General features: G+C 44.2%; 1 protein-coding gene across 2 annotated transcripts in view; it reads left to right on the forward strand.

Moving 5' to 3' along the window:
- Window positions 1-16,486: 16,486 nt before the first annotated feature.
- Window positions 16,487-23,528, forward strand: part of LOC141085558 (myosin-binding protein C, fast-type-like) — a 184,662-nt gene continuing 177,620 nt past the window's right edge. For both annotated transcript variants that reach the window (XM_073571011.1, XM_073571012.1), the window contains exon 1: window positions 16,487-16,642. In XM_073571011.1, the coding sequence (XP_073427112.1) occupies window positions 16,621-16,642 (22 nt within the window). In that variant the 5' untranslated portion in view covers window positions 16,487-16,620. The remainder of the gene's footprint in view (window positions 16,643-23,528) is intronic.

Below are 23,528 nucleotides of genomic sequence, written 5' to 3' on the forward strand. Positions count from 1 at the left end.
GTACTTTCTTGTCCTACTCAGAGTGTCTGGTAGGGTGAGCTGGACTGGAGAGCTGCATATGGGGGAAGTAGCGGTGGACCGGACGGAGTGAGAGGGGGTTGGTGATGGTATTGGTGGTGATGGCCTAGATTCAGTGTTGTGTTGCAAAACCATTGTGATTCCCTGAGTGCTTTGGCTTTGCGACGACACCTTAACATTTAGTGTTGGTGGTGTGCTTAATGGTGGCGGTGGTCTTACAGTGGGGGAAGCGATGGAGCGTTGCTGGCTACCTTCAGTCAGAGCAGGTGCACATGTGCTACCTGAGGTTTTGTAGTCCATCCACGCTTGCAAATGCATGTTGGTTAAATGTCTAAGCATGCAACTGGTATTCAAATTTCTGAGTTGTTTACCTCGGCTAAAGGTCCTTCCGCACTTCTTACAGGTAACCTTTGCCTCATCAGTAGGATTTTGTATAAAGTAGTGCCACACTGCACTCTTCCGACTATGGTAAAAATTTTCTGGCCTTGCACGGTGTGCTAAGTTGACCATCTGGCCAAGCTGTCCTGCAACTCTTTTAGTTTTTGTTCCACGTTTTTGGACAGCTACGGGCCAGGCAGATAACCGCTGCTGCGATGTCAGTGCCTGCTGCGGATCCTTCTCCTTATCTGAACTATTGCCAGTGCCACCCTCCTCCCCCAATGGATGCCAATCCGGGTCAAGAACTGGGTCATCCATCACCTCCTCTGCAAAGTCATCTGCACCTTCCTCTTTACCTTCCTCTGTGTCACCGTGTAAGGTGGTATAGTATGCGGGAAGGGGCACCTGAGTTTCATCAGGCAATGTAGTGCTCTGGGTCAATGCACCAGCAGAATCATCTAGCAGTGGCTGTGCATCAGTGCACTCCATGTCAGATTCATCTTCGACTGGGGAATTCAGGATTTGACTGGATAACCCAGGCATGGTACGTGAAAAGAGCTCCATAGAGTAATCAGAAGTGTGGGCTGCCGCATCCTTAACTTTTGGTGGGGGTGAAGGACACAAGGAAAGGTGTTTTTCCTGACCAGAACCCTGCACTGACTCTCTGCTTGCAGGTTTCGAACGTTCAGAAGAGGAGGCAATAGAGCTGGTGGCTGTTTCAGCAATGTACGCCAAAACCTGTTCCTGATGCTCCGGCTTTAAGAGCGGTTTTCCTACTCCAAGAAAAGGGAACCTTACAGGCCTTCTTGGGCCAGATGATGACGCAGGCTCAACACCTCCTGCCTTAGCTGCTATTGTGCTTTTACCAGAACCAGCTTATGCATCACCACCATCAGTACCAGCCGCGCCCCCCTGCCCTCGTCCGCGGCCTCTTCCACCATACTTCCTCATGTTTGGGAAAATGTACCAAAAATACCAGCAGAGAGATGGTACTGTATGAGGAGCGTACAGCTGAGTAAGGTGTATTAAAAAAATTAAATCTACGTATATATTTTGTTAGTCACAGACGCGCTCCCAGTATGTTTTTGACCATAATCCAACAAGCAGATATACAGTACTGTATCAGAAGTGTACAACTGTATACATTTTTTGTGTAACTAACAATCTCCATATATGTATTTACGGAGTGTCAATGTCACGTGGACCTGTCCTGTGTGACATGGCCCGCTGGCCGGTAACTGAAACAACAAGACGGCACGTGAAACTGTCCTGTGTGACACGGCCCGCAGGCCGGTAACTAAAACAACAAGACACGGGGAAAGGGGAAACAGTTACAATGGTGGGCCCTGCGATAGGGAGCGGGAACGTGAAGACCTCCTGCACTCCCCTGAGTCAGTGTCCCTCACAATCCTAACGTTCCCTAGGCTGGTTCCGCACCGGGCGCCGATCAGGATACCTGTCACCCTAGCACACCCTACACCTATCCCTTGCTAGGGAGTTGGGGGATGCAGGCACTGGCCCAACCACTGTACTAATACACACCAGGAAAAATACAGACAGGGGAACACCACTTAGCTTTGCTCTTTTGCTCTTGCTCCCAGCAACAGAGTCCACCACCAGAATGCAGCTTTCCTCCTGAATAGCTGCCACCAAGTTCTGTCAGAGCTGCAAGGAAATCCCCTCTGACTCCTACCACAACAGGGCTCTGACTGAGCTGCCAGGACCTTTCTCTAGATCCTTCCTCCTCCAAGTATGGTTGAAATGAAAACTATCACCAACAGTGATTGCAACACCTGAATCTCTTTTATAACAAGAGCCAGCAATCACACCTGCTTTACATCACATGCACTAAACTAAAGAAACCAGAGTGCAATCATGCTCACCACCACCTGAGGCAAACTAGAACAAAAAACACCTGTGTAATAATCCAAATGGCCACCGGGGGCAAACTCAAACTTAAGCACACAGCTTAAGGAAAAAAAAGGTTACATGTGCTTTTATCTGTCATGATCCAGCATGGATCATGAGTCACACACACACACGCTGACTCTGTATAGATGTGACTGTATTGTGAACAGCAGATATACAATACTGTTTGAGAATCAGACAGCTCAATACGGTGTATGGAGAAATGGAAATGTCCATATACAGTAATGGCCAAAAGTTTTGAGAATGACACAAATATTATATTTTCACATGATCTGCTGACCTCTGGTTTTTATGTGTGTTTGTCAGATGTTTTTATCACATACAGAAATATAATTGCAATCATATTATGAGTAGCAAAAGGTTATATTGACAGATAGAATGAGTTAATGCAGCAAGTCAAGATTTGCAGTGTTGACCCTTCTTCTTCAGGACCTCAGCAATTCTCCCTGGCATGCTCTCAATCAACTTCTGGATCAAATCCTGACTGATAGCAGTCCATTCTTGCAAAATCAATGCTTTTATTTTGTCTGAATTTGAAGGTTTTTGTTTGTCCACCCGTCTCTTGATGATTGACCACAAGTTCTCAATGGGATTAAGATCCGGGGAGTTTCCAGGCCATGGTCCCAAAATCTCTATGTTTTGTTCCCTGAGCCATTTAGTTATCACTAGAGTTGAGCGACTTTTGTTTTTCTAGGGTCGCGTTTCGTTTCGTGAAACCCGACTTTTCCAAAAGTCGGGTCGAGCAAGATCGTCCGATTATAGGGAAAAGTCGGGGTCGTCCCGAAACACGAAACCCAATGTAAGTCAATGGGGAATAAAAGTCGGCAGTGAGAGGAGGACAGGAAACACACCTACAGTGCCCATTTGAATGCCAAAAGCATCAATTCTTCTTTCTTAAGCTTGTCAACCTTTATTAACTTCATAATACAAGTTACGCACTGAAAAATGGGGGTTATTTGGCTACAAACTGTGGGGGGGGGAGGGCTGGCTCCAGGTTTTCATGTGCCCTGGGCGAAAGAGCACCCCTTTAACACATACCACAACTCATCATGCTCCGATACGGCAGAGAAATAGCGGTATAGTCCAATGAAAAATACCTCACTTTTTACATCTCATGACGAGGCCCATCTATTTCTCCATACAGAATCATTGGTCCCATATAATGTTTGAAACAGTATATGATGAGCTCCACATAATGCTACAGTATATGTTGGTCCCCATGGATGAAGCTCCACTGTCTTATGGGCCCAAATAATGCTCCAAACATAATGGGCCCCATTTCTAATGCTCTAGTGTATAATGGGCCCTGTAAATGCTGCTCCAGTGTCTGATGTCCACCTTTTGGAATGTTCCAGTGTATGGTGGGCCCCATCTATCATTCTCCAGAGTATAGTGCTCCCCAAAAATTGCTGTCCCAACATTGAAAACAATCAAATAAGTCTCCTCGCTAGGGAATCCCTGTACTTGTCTGGACAGGTGCTGTAGCTTGCTTAACAGCTCGCCAGCCGTTCTCACGCCCAGTATGGATTACACGTGATTGCACAAAGGTGAGAAAGGGTACCGTATCCCCAGATAACATGTATGGATAGCGTACACATTCAAAATATATGTCTCAGGAGGCAGGCTCAGACGGTGTTAGGCCCAGTATGGATTGCACGTGATTGCACAAAGGTTAGAAAGGGTACCGTATCCCCGGATAACATGTATGGATAGCGTACACATTCAAAATATATGTCTATACAGCATGAGGCAGGCTCAGACGGTGTTAGGCCCAGTATGGATTGCACGTGATTGCACAAAGGTTAGAAAGGGTACCGTATCCCCGGATAACATGTATGGATAGCGTACACATTCAAAATATATGTCTATACAGCATGAGGCAGGCTCAGACGGTGTTAGGCCCAGTATGGATTGCACGTGATTGCACAAAGGTTAGAAAGGGTACCGTATCACCGGATAACATGTATGGATAGCGTACACATTCAAAATATATGTCTATACAGCATGAGGCAGGCTCAGACGGTGTTAGGCCCAGTATGGATTGCACGTGATTGCACAAAGGTTAGAAAGGGTACCGTATCCCCGGATAACATGTATGGATAGCGTACACATTCAAAATATATGTCTATACATCAGGAGGCAGGCTCAGACGGTGTCAGGCACAGTATGGATTTGACAGCCCAGATTACACAGCGGAGGAGCAGGGAGAGGTAAAGATTGCAAATGCTGGGGCCCTGCCCAAGCAAGGGGGGCCCACTCATGGGCGTCGGTACTGGCACTGGGCCCCTCATAGTACAGCGGTGTGTCTGACGGCGGGTGTGCACCACCACCGTCAGAGACACTTGATTGCACTATGAGGGACCCTGTGCCAGTGCCCGCGCCCAAGAGTCGGCCTACCCACCTGTCCAGGGCAACGGCACTCGCACGGTGTCGTGCGCTAGGTGGTGACCCCGGCCATGGGGGGGGAGGCAGCACAGTTAGGGAGTTTTAGAAAGTGGCATATGTTGATGTTGGACATTCAGCTGATGCAAAAGGCGAAATAGGTGAAGTACCAGGAAGAGGTGGACCAAAGCAAGCCATTTTTCTGTCACCCTATGTGTCATCAGGGGAAGGTGGGACAAAATCCTTGGAAACCCATGCGTGGTTCATTTTAATGAAGGTTAGATCATCCACATTTTGGGTTGACAGACGGGTCCTTTTTTCTGTCAGGATTGATCCAGCTGCACTGAAGACTCTTTCTGATAGCACACTTGCAGCTGGGCAAGCGAGCTCCTGTAAGGCATATTGGGCCATTTCAGGCCAGGTGTCCAGTTTAGCGGCCCAATAGGCAAAGGGGAATGACCTGTGTGGGAGAACATCGATATGGGAGGAAAAGTAGTTTGTAACCATAGTTGACAACTGCTGTCTCCTGTCACTTTCCATCGATGCAGTATTACCAGTTGTGTGAGCGGTATTTGAAAAATCAGTCCACAACATTGTCATGAAACCCCTGTCTCCAACGCCACTTCTGCTGTGTGCACCACGAACACCTCTGCCAAGCTGCCCCCGGCCCGTACGGCTCGTGTGAGAACCATCACCGCTGCTGTGTGCTGGGAATGCCTCAAGCAACCGATTTACCAGAGTTGCTTGTTTATTAGCCAATATTAGGTCAAGGTTCTCCTGTTGCATGATGTTTTGTAATTTGCCTTTATAGCGTGGATCCAGGATGCTGGCCAACCAGTAGTCGTCATCGTTCATCATTTTGGCAATGCGGGGGTCCCTTTTTAGGATCCGCAAGGCATAATCTGACATGTGGGCCAATGTTCCCGGTGTCAATGATGCACTGCGAGTGCTGGGTGGAGGAGCACTTTCTGGCAAATCCACATCCCTCCAGTCACGCACAAACCCTGTACCAGACCTTGCCACGCCAACATTTTCACTTGCCCCACGAGATGCATCCTCCTCCCCTAAGTAATCATCCCCATCATCATCCTCCTCCTCCTCTTCTTCCTCCACCTCGTCCAGGAGAGGTCCCTGAGCAGACAATGGCTAAATGTCATCAAGGATTCCCTCCTCCTCTTCCTCCTCATCAACATTGGCTGCAGACGCCTGCTCCTTAAGGTGCGTCAAAGTTTGCATGAGCAGACGCATAAGTGGGATGCTCATGCTTAGGATGGCGTCGTCTGCGCTTACCAGCCGTGTGCATTCCTCAAAACACTGAAGGACTTTACAAAGGTCTTTCAGCTTCGACCACTGCACACCTGTCAACTCCATGTCTGCTCTCAAAGTGCCTGGCCGTGTATCCTCCCACAAATGCATTATGGCCTGCCTCTGCTCGCACAGCCGCTCCACCATGTGCAGGGTGGAGTTCCACCTTGTTGCAATGTCGATAATGAGGCGGTGGTTGGGAAGGTGGAGCAATCGCTGCAGCTTCTGCATACGAATGGAGTGTACAGGCGACCGGCGGATGTGCGCGCACAGTCTTCGCACCTTATGGAGCAGGGCTGTTAACTCCGGATAATTTTTGAGGAAGCACTGCACCACCAGGTTCAAGGTGTGAGCCAAGCAAGGTATGTGGCTGAGTTTTGAAAGGGCTATGGCTGCCACAAAATTACGGCCGTTATCACTAACTACCTTGCCTGCCTCAAGATGTACACTGCCCAGCCATGACTCAGTTTGTCGCTTCAAGTACTCGGCCAGCACCTCGGCGGTGTGTCTGTTGCCCAAACACATCATCTGCAACACAGCCTGCTGACGCTTTCCACTAGCTGCTCAATAGGGGGACACATCGTGTGCAACAGTGGCAGCTGCAGATGGAGTGCTCGTACGACTGCGCTCTGTGGACGAGCTTTCGCTTCTGGAGGAGGAGGAGGAGGAGGAGGGTCGAACGCCTACAGCCAACTGTTTCCTATACCGTGGGCTAGGCAGCACTGTCCCACCACCGCTGTCCCCTGTGGACCCTGCATCCACCACATTAACCCAGTGCGCAGTGATGGACACATAACGGCCCTGGCCATGCCGACTGGACCATGCATCAGTTGTGAGGTGCACCTTTCCGCTCACTGACTGCTTGAGTGCATGGACAATGCGGTCTTTCACATGATGGTGGAGGGCTGGGATGGCTTTGCGAGAGAAGAAGTGGCGACTGGGTAGGTCATAGCGTGGTACTGCATAGGCCATGAGTTCGCGGAAAGCTGTGCTTTCCACCAACCGAAAGGGCATCATCTCAAACGAGATTAGTTTGGCAATGTGGGCGTTCAAACCCAGTGTACGCGGATGAGAGACTGAGTACTTTCTTGACCTACTCATAGTGTCTGGGAGGGTGAGCTGGACTTGAGAGCTGCATATGGTGGAAGTAGCGGTGGACAGGGCGGACTGAGAGAGGGTTGATGATGGTGATGGAGTTGGTGTTCTTTCTGATGGCCTAGAATCAGTCTTTCGTTGATATAACAGTGGGATTCCCTGACTGCTGTGGTCTTGCAACGACACCTCAACATTTGCTGCTGTGCTAACCGGTGGGCTTACAGTGGGGGAAACAATGTAGCGTTGCTGACTACCTTCGTTGTGATCAGTTGCACATGTGGCACTTGAGGTTTGGTGTTGTGTTCACGCTTGCAAGTGCATGCTGGTTAAATGTCTAAGCATGCAACTGGTATTCAAATTTTTCAGATTTTTCCCTCAGCTAAAGGTCTTTGCGCACTTACAGATAACCTTGGCCTGATCATGAGGATTTTGTTCAAAAAAGTGCCACACTGCACTCTTCCTACTTTGGCAGACATTTTGCGGCCTAGCACGCTGTGATCTTTTGACCCTCTGGACAAGCTGTCCAGCAACTCTTTTGATGTTTGGAACCTGTCTTTGGAGTGCTCCGGGCCTGCCAGATAACAGCTGTTGCGATGTCGATGTCTGCTGTGGATGCTCCTCATCTGAGCTATTGGAAGCAGCACCCTCTTCCCCCAATGGATGCCAATCTGGGTCAACAACTGGGTCATCCATCACCTCCTCTTCTATGTCATGTGCACCTTCCTCTGTGTCACCGTGTATGGTGGTATAGTGTGCGGGAAGGGGCACCTGAGTCTCATCAGGGTCAGAATCTGGCTCTGTACACTGCGAGGACAATGTAGTGCTCTGAGTGAATGTACCAGCAGAATCATCCATCAGCGGCTGTGCATCAGTGCACTCCATGTCAGATTCATCTTGGCCTGGGTAATTCACCATTTCACTTGATAATCCAGGCATGGTATGTGAAAACAGCTCCATGGAGTAATCAGTAGTATGGCCTGCGTCATCCTTCAATCTTGGTTGGGGTGAAGGACACAAGGAAAGGTGTGGTTCATGAACATGAGCCTCCAATGACGACTCAGTGCTTTTACTTTTTACAACTGAAGAAGAGGAGGCGATAGAGCTGGAGGCTGAGTCAGCAATGTAAGACAAAACTTTTTCCTGATGCTCTGGCTTTAAAAGCGGTTTGCCAACTCCTAGAAAACTAAGCGTTCGAGGCCTTATGTAGCCAGACGATGACGCAGGGTCAGCACCTCCTGCATTCGGTCCTATTTTGCTCTTGCCACTACCATCAGATCCACCACCAACACCATCATTACCAGCTGCCAACCCCCGCCCAATTCCACGGCCTCTTCCACCAGCCTTCCTCATTTTTGGTAGAAATGTAGACAAAATCCAACAAACTATATAGTAATGTAAAACAAGGTACAAGGTGTCTATAGGACAGGGAAGATTTTGAATATCTGCACACACTTTTGGACACTGGACACTTTTGGATTGTGTGAGGCCCACTGATATCTCAGCGCTATGTGACAGGCTCGATGGCACTGCTGTGACCTAAGTGACTAGAGGATAAGGGAGATTTTGAATATCTGCACACACTTTTGGACACTGGACACTTTTGGATTGTGTGAGGCCCACTGATATCTCAGCGCTATGTGACAGGCTCGATGGCACTGCTGTGACAAAAGTGACTAGAGGATAAGGGAGATTTTGAATATCTGCACACACTTTTGGACACTGGACACTTTTGGATTGTGTGAGGCCCACTGATATCTCAGCGCTATGTGACAGGCTCAATGGCACTGCTGTGACAAAAGTGACTAGAGGATAAGGGAGATTTTGAATATCTGCACACACTTTTGGACAGTGGACACTTTTGGATTGTGTGAGGCCCACTGTTATCTCAGCGCTATGTGACAGGCTCGATGGCACTGCTGTGACCTAAGTGACTAGAGGATAAGGGAGATTTTGAATATCTGCACACACTTTTGGACACTGGACACTTTTGGATTGTGTGAGGCCCACTGATATCTCAGCGCTATGTGACAGGCTCGATGGCACTGCTGTGACAAAAGTGACTAGAGGATAAGGGAGATTTTGAATATCTGCACACACTTTTGGACAGTGGACACTTTTGGATTATGTGAGGCCCACTGTTATCTCAGCGCTATGTGACAGGCTCGATGGCACTGCTGTGACAAAAGTGACTAGATGATAAGGGAGATTTTGAATATCTGCACACACTTTTGGACACTGGACACTTTTGGATTGTGTGAGGCCCACTGATATCTCAGCGCTATGTGACAGGCTCGATGGCACTGCTGTGACAAAAGTGACTAGAGGATAAGGGAGATTTTGAATATCTGCACACACTTTTGGACACTGGACACTTTTGGATTGTGTGAGGCCCACTGATATCTCAGCACTATGTGACAGGCTCGATGGCACTGCTGTGACAAAAGTGACTAGAGGATAAGGGAGATTTTGAATATCTGCACACACTTTTGGACACTGGACACTTTTGGATTGTGTGAGGCCCACTGATATCTGAGCGCTATGTGACAGGCTCGATGGCACTGCTGTGACAAAAGTGACTAGAGGATAAGGGAGATTTTGAATATCTGCACACACTTTTGGACACTGGACACTTTTGGATTGTGTGAGGCCCACTGTTATCTCAGCGCTATGTGACAGGCTCGATGGCACTGCTGTGACAAAAGTGACTAGAGGATAAGGGAGATTTTGAATATCTGCACACACTTTTGGACACTGGACACTTTTGGATTGTGTGAGGCCCACTGATATCTCAGCGCTATGTGACAGGCTCGATGGCACTGCTGTGACAAAAGTGACTAGAGGATAAGGGAGATTTTGACTATCTACACACACTTTTGGACAGTGGACACTTTTGGATTGTGTGAGGCCCACTGTTATCTCAGCGCTATGTGACAGGCTCGATGGCACTGCTGTGACAAAAGTGACTAGATGATAAGGGAGATTTTGAATATCTGCACACACTTTTGGACACTGGACACTTTTGGATTGTGTGAGGCCCACTGATATCTCAGCGCTATGTGACAGGCTCGATGGCACTGCTGTGACAAAAGTGACTAGAGGATAAGGGAGATTTTGAATATCTGCACACACTTTTGGACACTGGACACTTTTGGATTGTGTGAGGCCCACTGATATCTCAGCGCTATGTGACAGGCTCGATGGCACTGCTGTGACAAAAGTGACTAGAGGATAAGGGAGATTTTGAATATCTGCACACACTTTTGGACACTGGACACTTTTGGATTGTGTGAGGCCCACTGATATCTGAGCGCTATGTGACAGGCTCGATGGCACTGCTGTGACAAAAGTGACTAGAGGATAAGGGAGATTTTGAATATCTGCACACACTTTTGGACACTGGACACTTTTGGATTGTGTGAGGCCCACTGTTATCTCAGCGCTATGTGACAGGCTCGATGGCACTGCTGTGACAAAAGTGACTAGAGGATAAGGGAGATTTTGAATATCTGCACACACTTTTGGACACTGGACACTTTTGGATTGTGTGAGGCCCACTGATATCTCAGCGCTATGTGACAGGCTCGATGGCACTGCTGTGACAAAAGTGACTAGAGGATAAGGGAGATTTTGAATATCTGCACACACTTTTGGACACTGGACACTTTTGGATTGTGTGAGGCCCACTGATATCTCAGCGCTATGTGACAGGCTCGATGGCACTGCTGTGACAAAAGTGACTAGAGGATAAGGGAGATTTTGAATATCTGCACACACTTTTGGACACTGGACACTTTTGGATTGTGTGAGGCCCACTGATATCTGAGCGCTATGTGACAGGCTCGATGGCACTGCTGTGACAAAAGTGACTAGAGGATAAGGGAGATTTTGAATATCTGCACACACTTTTGGACACTGGACACTTTTGGATTGTGTGAGGCCCACTGATATCTCAGCGCTATGTGACAGGCTCGATGGCACTGCTGTGACAAAAGTGACTAGAGGATAAGGGAGATTTTGAATATCTGCACACACTTTTGGACACTGGACACTTTTGGATTGTGTGAGGCCCACTGATATCTGAGCGCTATGTGACAGGCTCGATGGCACTGCTGTGACAAAAGTGACTAGAGGATAAGGGAGATTTTGAATATCTGCACACACTTTTGGACACTGGACACTTTTGGATTGTGTGAGGCCCAATGAATATCTGAGCGCTATGTGACAGGCTCGATGGCACAGCTGTGACCAAAGTGACTAGAGGATAAGGGAGATTGGATTGCTTTTAAAAAAGCAGTTTGCGGAGCAGTGGGTAAACAGCAATGCCAGCCTGTCAGGAAGCCTTAAAAGGCAGCCCAACAACCAACACCACTGATACACCACTATATAGCCTCCCCTTGCACTGCACACACAGTGACTGGTGTGTTGTGCAGGCCAAATTGCTATCAGCAGCAGAAGCAGTTTTTTTTTCTTCTCAGCAGGACAAAAAAAAAAAATTGGGATTGCTTAAGCAGTTTGAGGCCCAATGAATATCTGAGCGCTATGTGACAGGCTCGATGGCGCAGCTGTGACCAACGTGACTAGAGGATAAGGGAGATTGGATTGCTTTTAAAAAAGCAGTTTGCGGAGCAGTGGGTAAACAGCAATGCCAGCCTGTCAGGAAGCCTTAGAAGGCAGCCCAACAACCAACACCACTGATACACCACTATATAGCCTCCCCTTGCACTGCACACACAGTGACTGGTGTGTTGTGCAGGCCAAATCGCTAGCAGCAGAAGCAGTTTTTTTGTCTTCTTCCCTGCCTAACGCTCTCCCTACAGAATCAGCAGCAACCTCTCCCTATGCTAAGATCGGCAGAAGTAAGATGGCGGTCGGCGTGCACGCCCTTTTATACCCCCTGTGACGCCCACCAAAGCAAGCCAATCACTTGCATGCCCTTCTGAAAGATGGTGGTGACCCGTGTCTATGTCATCACGTTGCCCACAGTGTCCGTGGATCCTGATTGGCTGAAAAAGAGCGCAAAACAAACTTTTGAAACTCGACTTTGGCGCGTAAGTCGCCGACCTCGTGGCCGACCTCATCCTAGGGTCGGGTTTCGTTTCATGAAACCCGACTTTGCCAAAAGTCGGCGACTTTTGAATTTTTTTGACCCGTTTCGCTCAACTCTAGTTATCACCTTTGCTTTATGGCAAGGTGCTCCATCATGTTGAAAAAGGCATTGTTGATCGCCAAACTGCTCTTGGACGGTTGGGAGACGTTGCTCTTGGAGGACATTCTGGTACCATTCTTTATTCATGGCTGTGTTTTTAGGCAAGACTGAGAGAGAGCCCATTCCCTTGGCTGAGAAGCAACCCCACACATGAATGGTTTCAGGATGATTGACAGTTGGCATGAGACAAGACTGGTGGTAGCGCTCACCTGGTCTTCTCTGAATAAGCCTTTTTCCAGATGTCCCAAACAATCGAAAAGGGGATTCATCAGAGAAAATGACTTTACCCCAGTCCTCAGCAGTCCACTCCCTGTACCTCTTGCAGAATATCAGTCTGTCCATGATGTTTTTCCTGGAGAGAAGTGGCTTCTTTGCTGCCCTCCTTGAGACCAGGCCTTGCTCCAAGAGTCTCCGCCTCACAGTGCGTGCAGATGCACTCACACCTGCCTGCTGCCATTCCTGAGCAAGCTCTGCACTGCTGGTAGCCCGATCCTGCAGCTGAAACACTTTTAAGAGACGGTCCTGGCGCTTGCTGGTCTTTCTTGGGCGCCCTGGAGCCTTTTTGGCAACAAGGGAACCTCTCTCCTTGAAGTTCTTGATGATGCGATAGATTGTTGACTGAGGTGCAATCATTCTAGCTGCGATACTCTTCCCTGTTAGGCCATTTTTGTGCAGTGCAATGATGACTGCATGTGTTTCTTTAGAGATAACCATGGTTAACAGAAGAGAAACAATGATGCGAAGCACCAGCCTCCTTTTAAAGTGTCCAGTGTTGTCATTCTTACTTAATCATGACAGATTGATCTCCAGCCCTGTCCTCATCAACACCCTCACCTGTGTTAATGGAGCAATCACTGAAACGATGTTAGCTGGTCCTTTTAAGGCAGGGCTGCAATGATGTTGAAATGTGTTTTGGGGGATAAAGTTCATTTTCTAGGCAAATATTGACTTTGCAAGTAATTGCTGTTAAGCTGATCACTCTTTATAACATTCTGGAGTATATGCAAATTGCCATTAGAAAAAATGAAGCAGTAGACTTTGTAAAAATTAATATTTGTGTCATTCTCAAAACTTTTGGCCATGACTGTATGTATTTACGGCGTGTCACACACACACGCTGACTCTGTATAGATGTGACTGTAATGCGAACAGCAGATATACAATACTGTTTGAGAATCGGACAGCTCAATACGGTGTATGGAGAAATGGAAATGTCTGTATATGTATTTACGGAGTGTCACACACACACGCTGACTCTGTATAGATGTGACTGTAATGCGAACAGCAGATATACAATACTGTTTTAGAATTGGACAGCTCTATACGGTGTCTGTATGGAAAATTGTAAATCTCTGTCTATTTTTATATGGAGTGACACACCCTGTCTCTGTATAGTTTTGACCGTGATCAAACAGCAGATACACGAAACTGTTTGAAAAGCGGACATCTCTATACGGTGTAGGTCTGGAAAAATGGAAAATCTCCTCTGTTTGTTTTTCCAGAGTCACACACAGATAGCTTGTATTTGTCCATGATACCAGCCGGTACACGGTAGTGTGTGAGGAGCGTACACCGCTATACGGTGTCTGTATGGAAAATTTTAAATCTCCGTCTATTTTTATACGGAGTGACACACGCTGTCTCTGTATAGTTTTGACCTTAATCAAATAGCAGATATACAAATCTGTTTGAAAAGCGGAAAGCTCTATAAGGTGTAGGTCTGGAAAAATTGAAAATCTCCTCGGTTTTTCCAGAGTCACACACAGTTAGCTTGTATTTGTCCGTGATACCAGCCGGTACACGGTAGTGTGTGAGGAGCGTACACCGCTATACGGTGTGAAAAAATGAACGCTCGGTAACTGACCAGAACAAAATAACAAAAGTTGGAGTGCTTTGAAAAAAGCAATTTGAACAGCAGTGTGCACACAGCAATGCAACTATCAGGTAGCCTTAAAAGGCAGCCTAATCACCACCAGCACTGCTGCACACAACAAAAATCCTCCCCTTTCACTGCACACTAACTGTACAGTGAAAAGCACTATCAGCAGAAGCTATTTTTTTTCTTCTTCCCTGCCTAACGCTCTCTCTATTCAGAATCAGCAGCAGCACCTCTCCCTATTCTAAGATTGCCAGAAGTAAGATGGTGGTCGGCGGTCACGGCCTTTTACAGCCACTATGACGCCACACAAAGCCAGCCAATCACTTCAATGCCCTTCTCGAAGATGGTGGTGGCCGCTGCCCATGTCATCGCATTGCCCACAGTGTGCGTCCTCCATCATTGGCTGAGAAAAGGCGCTGGAAGCATTTTTTGAAACGCGATTTTGACGCTCGGGTCGGCGACCTCATGGCCGACCTCACGCTATGGTCGGGTTTCGATCGGCGAAACCCGACATTAGCTAAAGTCGGCGACCTTTGAATTTGACCGACCCGTTTCGCTCAACTCTAGGTAAGAATATGAAAAAAAGGGGGAAGATTAGATAATAATAAAGTTAATTGGTAATTGTTATATAATAGAAATCCGTTAGTGGAGCGTGCTGAAACTGTCAGTACTGTGATTGACAGCATGACCATTCAGTCTGGCTCTGGAGCGTGCTGAGTGCTGACCTGTCAGTGTGATTATGGCTCGACGTGTGAATCTGTGACTGGGAGACGTCGGCTGTCTCAGGTGTTCACTATACCGGGTAATTGCAATGCCTGCTTAACTGAACAGCTTCTCCCTGACCCCTGCCAGATATACATTCATCTTGTGAGGTTTGTGCTTTCCTGTGCCTTGAGTTCTATATGCTTGATCTGTTGCCTGACCTTGGACTTTGTTCTGACCATCTGCCTGTTTAACCCCTTCAGCTCTGATCAGTTATTCTCCGGTACTCTGACCTTGAAACATTACCTGACTTCGCCTTTGTACCTTCCTTGCTTCTGACTTTGGGCTCCTTGACTACTCTGCCTCATGGCTTGGACGTGAAAAGTGACTAGTGTCACAGTACAGAATATAAATCTTCCATGCCAGAAAATGAGATTATCAAGTAATTTTCCCATGTACTGAGGCATATGAGACCTACTAAGGCTGGTGTCATGTCACTCTGATTATAGTTTGATTAGAGCTGATCACAATATGATCTTATTTTCTCTGATGTTTTCTCCCTTTTGTCAGGCGTTCAAAATTGGACTGCACTCAGATGTCATCCGAGTGTAGTCTGATGTTTTCCATGTGAGTGTGTTTCGATTATCAGATGCAAATATGGTGCAATTTTTTCCCTATACAACAGCTATCTGGATAAAAAAAAATCAGAAATGTGCACGGGCCAAAAAAATTACATTGGTCCGAGTGCGATCCGATGTTTTGTCTCATCCCACTTGGACTGAAAATATGATCATCTGCTGGAACTCCAAGTGCGAGCCTGAAGATATTAAATGGGTTGCCTAGTGAAGTGAATCACTTTCTATATTGCGTATTAGGGCATATAAATATAATATGGGGGGGGTCCCCTGCTTGGGACCACCCTTTATGATTGAGAATATTCAGTCTTTATGAGCGGCTCCCGTTCTGCTAGACGTGAAACGTCCTTGAATTACATGTTGGACTGGCTGTCTTTTTCCTGGATGGAGCCCGAGAACAGAACAATTGGATCATTTTAAAAGAGGAGAGAAACCCTATTAAGTATTTTAAAACATGTACATGTTTAAGAGAAACTAAACCAAAGGTACAAAGTAAATATTTGTAAAAGTTTCCGTACAAAACACTAAAGTCAAAGCACTCTTCAAACTGAGCATCAGAGTTATTTCCATATTCTTGGAACTCTTTCTTCTTTCTTGGAGGTCCAAATATAGAACGGAATGTCTATTGTTGCTCTAAGTGTTTATTATCAACTTTAATTTATTGCATCTGGACAAGTTGCTCCAGATTGGTGGGTTAGGTAGAGGATGGGAGAACCGTACCTATCTCTATTTTGGAGATGTAAGTTAAAAGTGGTCATCAGTGAAATGTGCATCCCCCCCTTACTCCCCTTTCCTCGGTGTACTTATAGCAGCAGCTGATCCCCTCTATCTTATAGTGAGTCTTTTCACCAACAGGGTCACATCCAGTCCCTTCTGCTGCTTGATACTATTAAGGCTAGGATATCATTCCCCACCATCCAATCAAGTTTTAGGGAAGTTTATGGAACGACTTAGGAATTTGGCAAGTAGTTTCAGGGGTCAGGTGACATTTATCAAGGTCTCAGAGAAGAGCAGGCACTGTCTTTAAAGAGACAAGGAGAAGCCTCAAGAGGGAGTTTTGTGCCTGGACCCAAGAAGAGCACGACCCAACCATGCCTGAACCAGCGAAACCTGGTAGGACAGTCTCATCTGCATGCATTGATGTCTCACTGGAGGAGCGGAAGAATTACATTTCAGGATGCTGTAAAGAAATATCTGCCCCAGAAAGCATCCTAACATTTTCATTTACTGCGAAGTGGAAGACAGGCAATATGCAATTTAGTAGATAGGGCTTTATCTTTTGTAGGATTGCTCCACAGTGTTGTCAGCCGTTCAGAAATTCCATGACAGTCTGGAAAAATAGGGCACTTTTTTGCACAGTCCATTAAAAAATGATTTTTTTGAAGCTGAAGAAACCTATGCAGATTAATCTGACTTTAATTATCTTAATTTTACAGTTTAGAATGAATGAAGCTTCATATCAGACTTATGTGCTGGAGACATGGATCACTGATAGCCATAATGTGTCTGTAAAAAATATTATAAGTCCTTGATTTTTTTGATAAGCTGTCCAGAAAAAAATTAAAAAGTTGGCAACCCTGTGCTTCAACACATCTGGATATTACAGATTATTTTCTGGATCAGTGTTTTACAGCTGGATTTAATAGGGTTTATAGAAATGTAATAGATTAGATGATGTGATGTCCATTTGTGCGCAGTATGTCTTTTCCTATTTTGCTTTATTAATAGGCTTTAATAGAGTAGATGATGTGATGTCCATTTGTGCTCAGGAATTTTTTTTATATTTTGCCTTATTAAAAGGCTTTATAGATGATAGATGAGAAGGACTGTATAAATTTTCTACAAATGGCATATAACCTGGATACATTTTGATACTTTCCATTTACAAATTAACTCATTGACATATTTCTGTTTATAAATAAACAAATATAAAGATACATATTTACTTTTTCATTGATTACTTATTCCAATAATGCCATACATTATATAATTAAAATTTTTATATTTATATATATACATATATATATATATATATATACATATATATATATATATCATTATTAGAATAAGTAATTAATGAAAATGTAAATATGTATCTTTATATTTGTTTATTTATAAACAGAAATATGTCTATGAGTTAATTTGTAAATTAGCATGCATGGCAATATATGGCATTATGAGAATATATACACATACACTCGTATATATACACATACAGTATATATATAAAATACTGCCAATCCCTATAGGGTTTTATTAGTTTACAATCTATGGGGGAAAAAAAGCAATATATATATATATATATATATATGCTATACTTACTCCAGAATTCTGTCCCAAATCATGCCAAGAAGGTGGAGTGTGTGGTATGCACCAAACTGGATGACACATCTTACCATTTTCTCAGAGCATCTATAAAAAAAAGGGTCAGGTAGCTTTTTTAAGACAATTGTTGGTGCTCAAATTGAAAAAAATGTTCAATAAATTCATACGATGGTAGGAATAAGCTGTGGCACTCACCCATCAACTTTAAAACGGTCCTTTATTCATATGCCGGGCAGAAGATACAGAGAACGTTGCCTTTTCTAACTAGCGCTTCAAGTAGGTTCTTGCAAATTAGTGTGAAATGACCGTCGTAACTTTCTCTGTATCTTCTGCCCAGCATATGAATAAAGAACCATTTTATAAAGTTGGTGGGTGAGTGCCACAGTTTATTCCTATCACTGTATGGACATCATGTGATTAAGATAAATTTGCCACAATTTGCACAAACTTGGCTCTCTGTTAAATTCATGCAACGTTGATAAATCTTCACCATTGCATATCACTCAGATTATTGATTAGTTATTAAAAAAAGGAAAGGTTATTTATGAAAGGTTTGAAAAATGTTGCTATATTATCCAGCACTTATTTAAGAATTTGTATACTGTAGCTCAAATCCCTTTTTTTTTTTTTCAGCAAAAACAAATTCTAAAATTTCTAAGATTGCCTCCTGAGTCACAGGAATTGCAAACCTGAGAAATCAATTCTTCAAGAAATAATATTAAAAAAAAAGTATATAAAAAAATAATAAAACCAATAAAGGTTAGGAACAGGACGCTTGACTTTTTTCAGGTTCTCCATTGTAAATCCTTTGTACATCATGTGAAATGTATCAGTTTGCAGGAGATTTAGTGGCGTCTCTGATTTCCTACACGCCTTATAGTTTTATCATTTAAAAAAAAAGTTAAACTTTTTTTAAACTTTTATCAATGATCAGTCCAGAGTCTGTAAAGTTTCAAAAACTTCAGATTGGGCACAATTTGTCTACAAAAAGCATGTATCAATGAGTTTCTGGGACGCTAACGACAGTTGTGTTTAATATATAATCCGACATCAAACGTTCATAGAGTATTAATATCTGCGTATGATTGACAGGTGCTAAGCACCAGAAATTGAAACCGTTCATGTAGCCATTGCCACGTCTGGCATTTTGGTCTGATGTGATGTTTTTCCAGAACTGGTCTCCAAGTTCCAATGTGATCAAACATTCTGTCTTTTTTTTTACATGTAACATGGCACGTAGTAGCAGTGTGCACAGTGTGTTACGGTATTCGAAGACCTAAAGGTGCCACATAATTCACTGCTTGCTGCAATGTATTGTATTATTAGCAACGGGTTGTCTACTCTCTGGAGCAGACCCTAGTTCACATGTGGCTGTAATGTTAGACTCAACATCTCCTAGGAGCTAGGATTGCTGGACATCTGACAGCATTACTAATGATGTAATGGTCAGAGCAATAGAGATGGCTATGTGACAGGTGACTCGTGATAAAGAAACGTTAATCTCAGTCCCCATCAGTATGTTTGCAGGACTTGATGGGAAGTTGTAGTAATGGGGGTCTGAAAGGTCAGATCATCAAAAATCTACCAATTATCATCTATTTTATGGATAGGTGATAAATATTAATTATTAGATGGAGTTAGTGCAAATTGATTCACAAGATTTGTTTCATCTGCCACGTCAGTAATCTGTGACCTCTATATGGGTAAAGTTCATCTGGGAGAAATGAACCAAATATATTAAGACATTTGGACTATCTAGAGATCCATGCTTTCTAATACCAGATTGGAGGCACTTTTTGCACCATTGTCTAGTTAAAAAGTGCCTACTAGAGTTGGTGCAAGTTGATTTGTCCATCTTATTCCATTGGACATGTCCCAGGAGGGGTTCAGGAGCACAGCCTCTTACTTGCTGGAATTCACAGTTCTTCCTTTGATTTGTTGGCCTGATGTGACCTCCTTGTTGCGGCTTGATGCTCATGTGATGTTCTGCCTGGCCAGCTAATCAAAAGAAGAACCACTAATGCCTTGAGGTAGGAAGCCGTTCTCAGGACTCAGGACAGAATATCTGATATATTACCACTTACTTTAAGAACTTTATGACTGTAAGGATTTTTGACAGATTTCTCAAACATTCTGAATTATTTGAATGACCTCAGTATTGATATGTCAGAATGTTGAGGTCACTAAAGGGTTTTTACCAAGTTAGCAAGTTTTCACCGGTCTACAAAATAGGTGATTACTTGTTAATCGTTGGGTAACCAACTGTTAGTACTTCTATTAATCCTAAAAAAGTGGGTCTGCAGTGTCCTTTCTAATTGAAGTGCTTCGCAACAAGAGTCCAATTTTCAGGATTGCTGGGGATCTGAACAGTGGCCAAAGCAGATGGGTTTCTTATCACCTCTCCAACATGCAGCAACTAAGGCATGTCTTATACAGAGTCATCTTGGTGAACTTTTCTTCTGCAGAATGTCAGGAGACACAATATACAACCAGTATTTTCACCCCTTTAAAAACATCAGCTCTATCTAGCTCTATCAAGTCATAGTGTCAGGATATCCAGAACTGACATCCAGCCAGTGTCTGGACCCTGAGAAACCCGCGCTGCTGCAGGGGCTTACTGAGGTCCCTAGGGAGAGGAGCACATCCCAGAGGCTGTGTACTAACAGAACCTGAACTATGTGACTACCAGGGGGTGGGGCCTAAGCTCAGGAGAACTAGGAGATGGTAACTACGAGACAAAGTTACCCAGGGGCAAAGACAGAGACATAAACCAGATCAGGCTGGGGTCAAAGCACGAGATAGCATGACAGTACCAAAGGATTAGATAGAACGGTTAGTCAGGACATAGCAATAGATCAGTAAACCAGAACAGGCAAAAGATGGTACATAAACGGCAGGCAAGCGCACAACGCAGACAGACTGGGTCAGAAGCCAAGATATCAAACACAGAAGCATGCACGCTGCACAAGGCACAAACGCAGAGGGGTCACTTAAACTAAGCCAAGGTTAAAATTATAGCTGACAGAGAACCCTAGTAAAGAGTGAGTATAAATACCCCTCCCAGATCCAGAAAGAGGCCACATACACTGAACCCTGCGAGTGCAGGGCAAGAACCCTGTCCAAACCATGACACAGACTTGCCAGGTTTCAGAAGGTTTCAAGAGATAACAAAAAGATTTGCCAAGTCATCTGGAAGTCCTGAAGGTGTCCCTGTTTTCTAGGAGTTTTAGAGGACATACCCATAGAGTTGGTAAGAATTGTCCAAAGTGGGTATCCAGGGTTAGCAAAAATAGCTGGAATCATAAACAGCACCACATGAGTCCATAGATTGTGTCTGGGACAAGGAATGGAGATGACCTACAGTATCGTTAAAAAACCTATGTACAGATGAAGCACCTTTTTTCAAGTAATTATTTTTTTTTTTGTACCCTGAACAACCTCATAATGTGACACAACTCATACATAGTCTGGTCTTTTCTGTGGTAACATATGGATGTGAAACTGGATGATAAAGATAAAAAAGAGAAGAATTGACATCTTCGAAATGTGGTGCTGGAGAATATTATCAATGCCATGGATGGGAAGAAGAAAAAACAAATCTATTTTGGAGCAAATCAAGCCAGACATATCATTCGAAGCAAGAATCACCAAGCTACGACTTGCCTACTTTAGACACATCATACGAAGAGAGCAATCACTGGAGAAGGACATCAGGGTCAGAAGAATAGACGGAACAAGGCAAAGAGAAAGGCTGCCTACCTTGATGCTATCAAGATAATGGTGGAGAAGACCCTGGTGAACCTCTCTAGGCTTACATTAGATCAATCTTCCTACTGATCGCTCATTCATCAAGTCGCCATGGCTTGAGAGCAAGCCGAAGGCCATTAATTTTTTTTCCGATCTTCTAGTCAATATTCATGACTGTCATCATAGATGAAACTAATATTTCAACCTTTTGGTTCCAATGACCCCAACGTTTGTTTGCAGTGAAAGGTCCTCTATAAAACTAAACGGAAAACCCATTTGTAAGACTGGAATTTCCAATCTGCAAAGATAGAATGTAGAAAAGGGTAGACATGTAAATTGCACATATGATATAAATAGGATGCTATACTAATATATGTGTCGAAAGATGGGGTATAGTGTAAATGTTAATGATCTGCTCAATGATCACATAACATCAACATTAGATAATATTTAGTAAATTCTTTCCATCACATGATCAGGATAACTACCCATTTTGTAACGACAATTGTCCCAGAACATATCTGAGGGTTCTCCGGTTGCCATAATTATGGCACAAAGAAGAAAGACATTCTCCTGGAAGGACGTTGGATACTGTTATCTACATGCTTGACTCGTCACATTGATGATTGACAATAATGCTGTCAGTTGGCCATCAGCATTGAGTGACAGAGTCTGTAATGAAGCCCGAGCACTACATAAATGATTGACTATACATTCTAGATATTGAGATGCCATAATTTGCAGGTACATATTGCCCAACCCAACACAATAATGAATTGTCAGTCACTAAGGAGTACCCTGTGCATTACTATCCATTATGGGTTTCTGGGCATAATTATTGTATGGGTTTCTGTAAGCATTTTAGATATCGATTAAAGGGACACCCTGGACATTACTATTGATTAAAGTGGTTGTCGGGTACTTTTATATTGATGGATCATCAATGTCTTAACGGTGGGGGTGCAACATGAACTAAAACACTGTAGAAACGGATAAAAGATAGAAAGTTGTTCATGGATTTAGCTTTCAAAGACTTGATCTTACTGACTGATTTTTTTTAATATGCACGTGAACAGATTTTAAGCAAGATTCATGGTAAGATGGACCTTGCCTAGAATTAAAAAAAACCAAAACTTTATGCTTTAAGAAAAATAGTTTTCAAATTTTGACCCTGGAGAACCAGGGATATTTATTTTTTGTAACCAGTGTCAGACTTGGGTGCCAAGATTCCACCAGTAACGATCTCCAGGGTTCCATTTTTCAGCTACATGCACATGTGACTTTATCCTCATTCACAACATTATATAACAAGGAACTGGGTAGATTGTTAAATGATTAAGATGTCGCCTCTGTTTGTACATAATGATTCAAGTATATTGTGCCAAATACTGCTCATATAAGACGATGGTGGCCCACCGGAGGATTCTCCTGTTCTGCTGCTGGCCAGTCCACGCCTGTAATTGTAACCAAAGTGTAACCTCCATGTTAATGGGAGAGCAAAAAAGATCTAAAGTATGAGGATCCCATCAAACAGTACCCTCTCATCTTCAGGTATCCCTCTTATCATAGCAGAAGAAGAGGGAGAAATATGGATATTGGGTGTAAGTGAAATCCCATGTGAATTTTAAGGTCTGAACTAGGATTTATTATGTGAGTCTTCAGAAGAGCATCAGTTATCTGCCAGAAATACTATTTATGTTCGATACGGTTATTGATATGTGTTAATGCACTCAACATTAACATGTTATTGAATGCCAATGGGCAGTAATGCTCATTAAGCACGTACACCGAGAATGTGTTGTAATCATGAAATACGGGGTATTTATTACTCGGCCCTCAGAAGCTGGACAGATATATGCCATCATGTAAGTAATAGCCGTTATATGACTTCACACCGGACTAACTAGCTGAGGACAGAAATATCCTG

The sequence above is a fragment of the Dendrobates tinctorius genome, unplaced genomic scaffold (genome assembly GCF_039654945.1).
Source record: "Dendrobates tinctorius isolate UK_male_01 unplaced genomic scaffold, ASM3965494v1 ptg000028l, whole genome shotgun sequence".
In the NCBI taxonomy this organism is placed as follows: domain Eukaryota; kingdom Metazoa; phylum Chordata; class Amphibia; order Anura; family Dendrobatidae; genus Dendrobates; species Dendrobates tinctorius.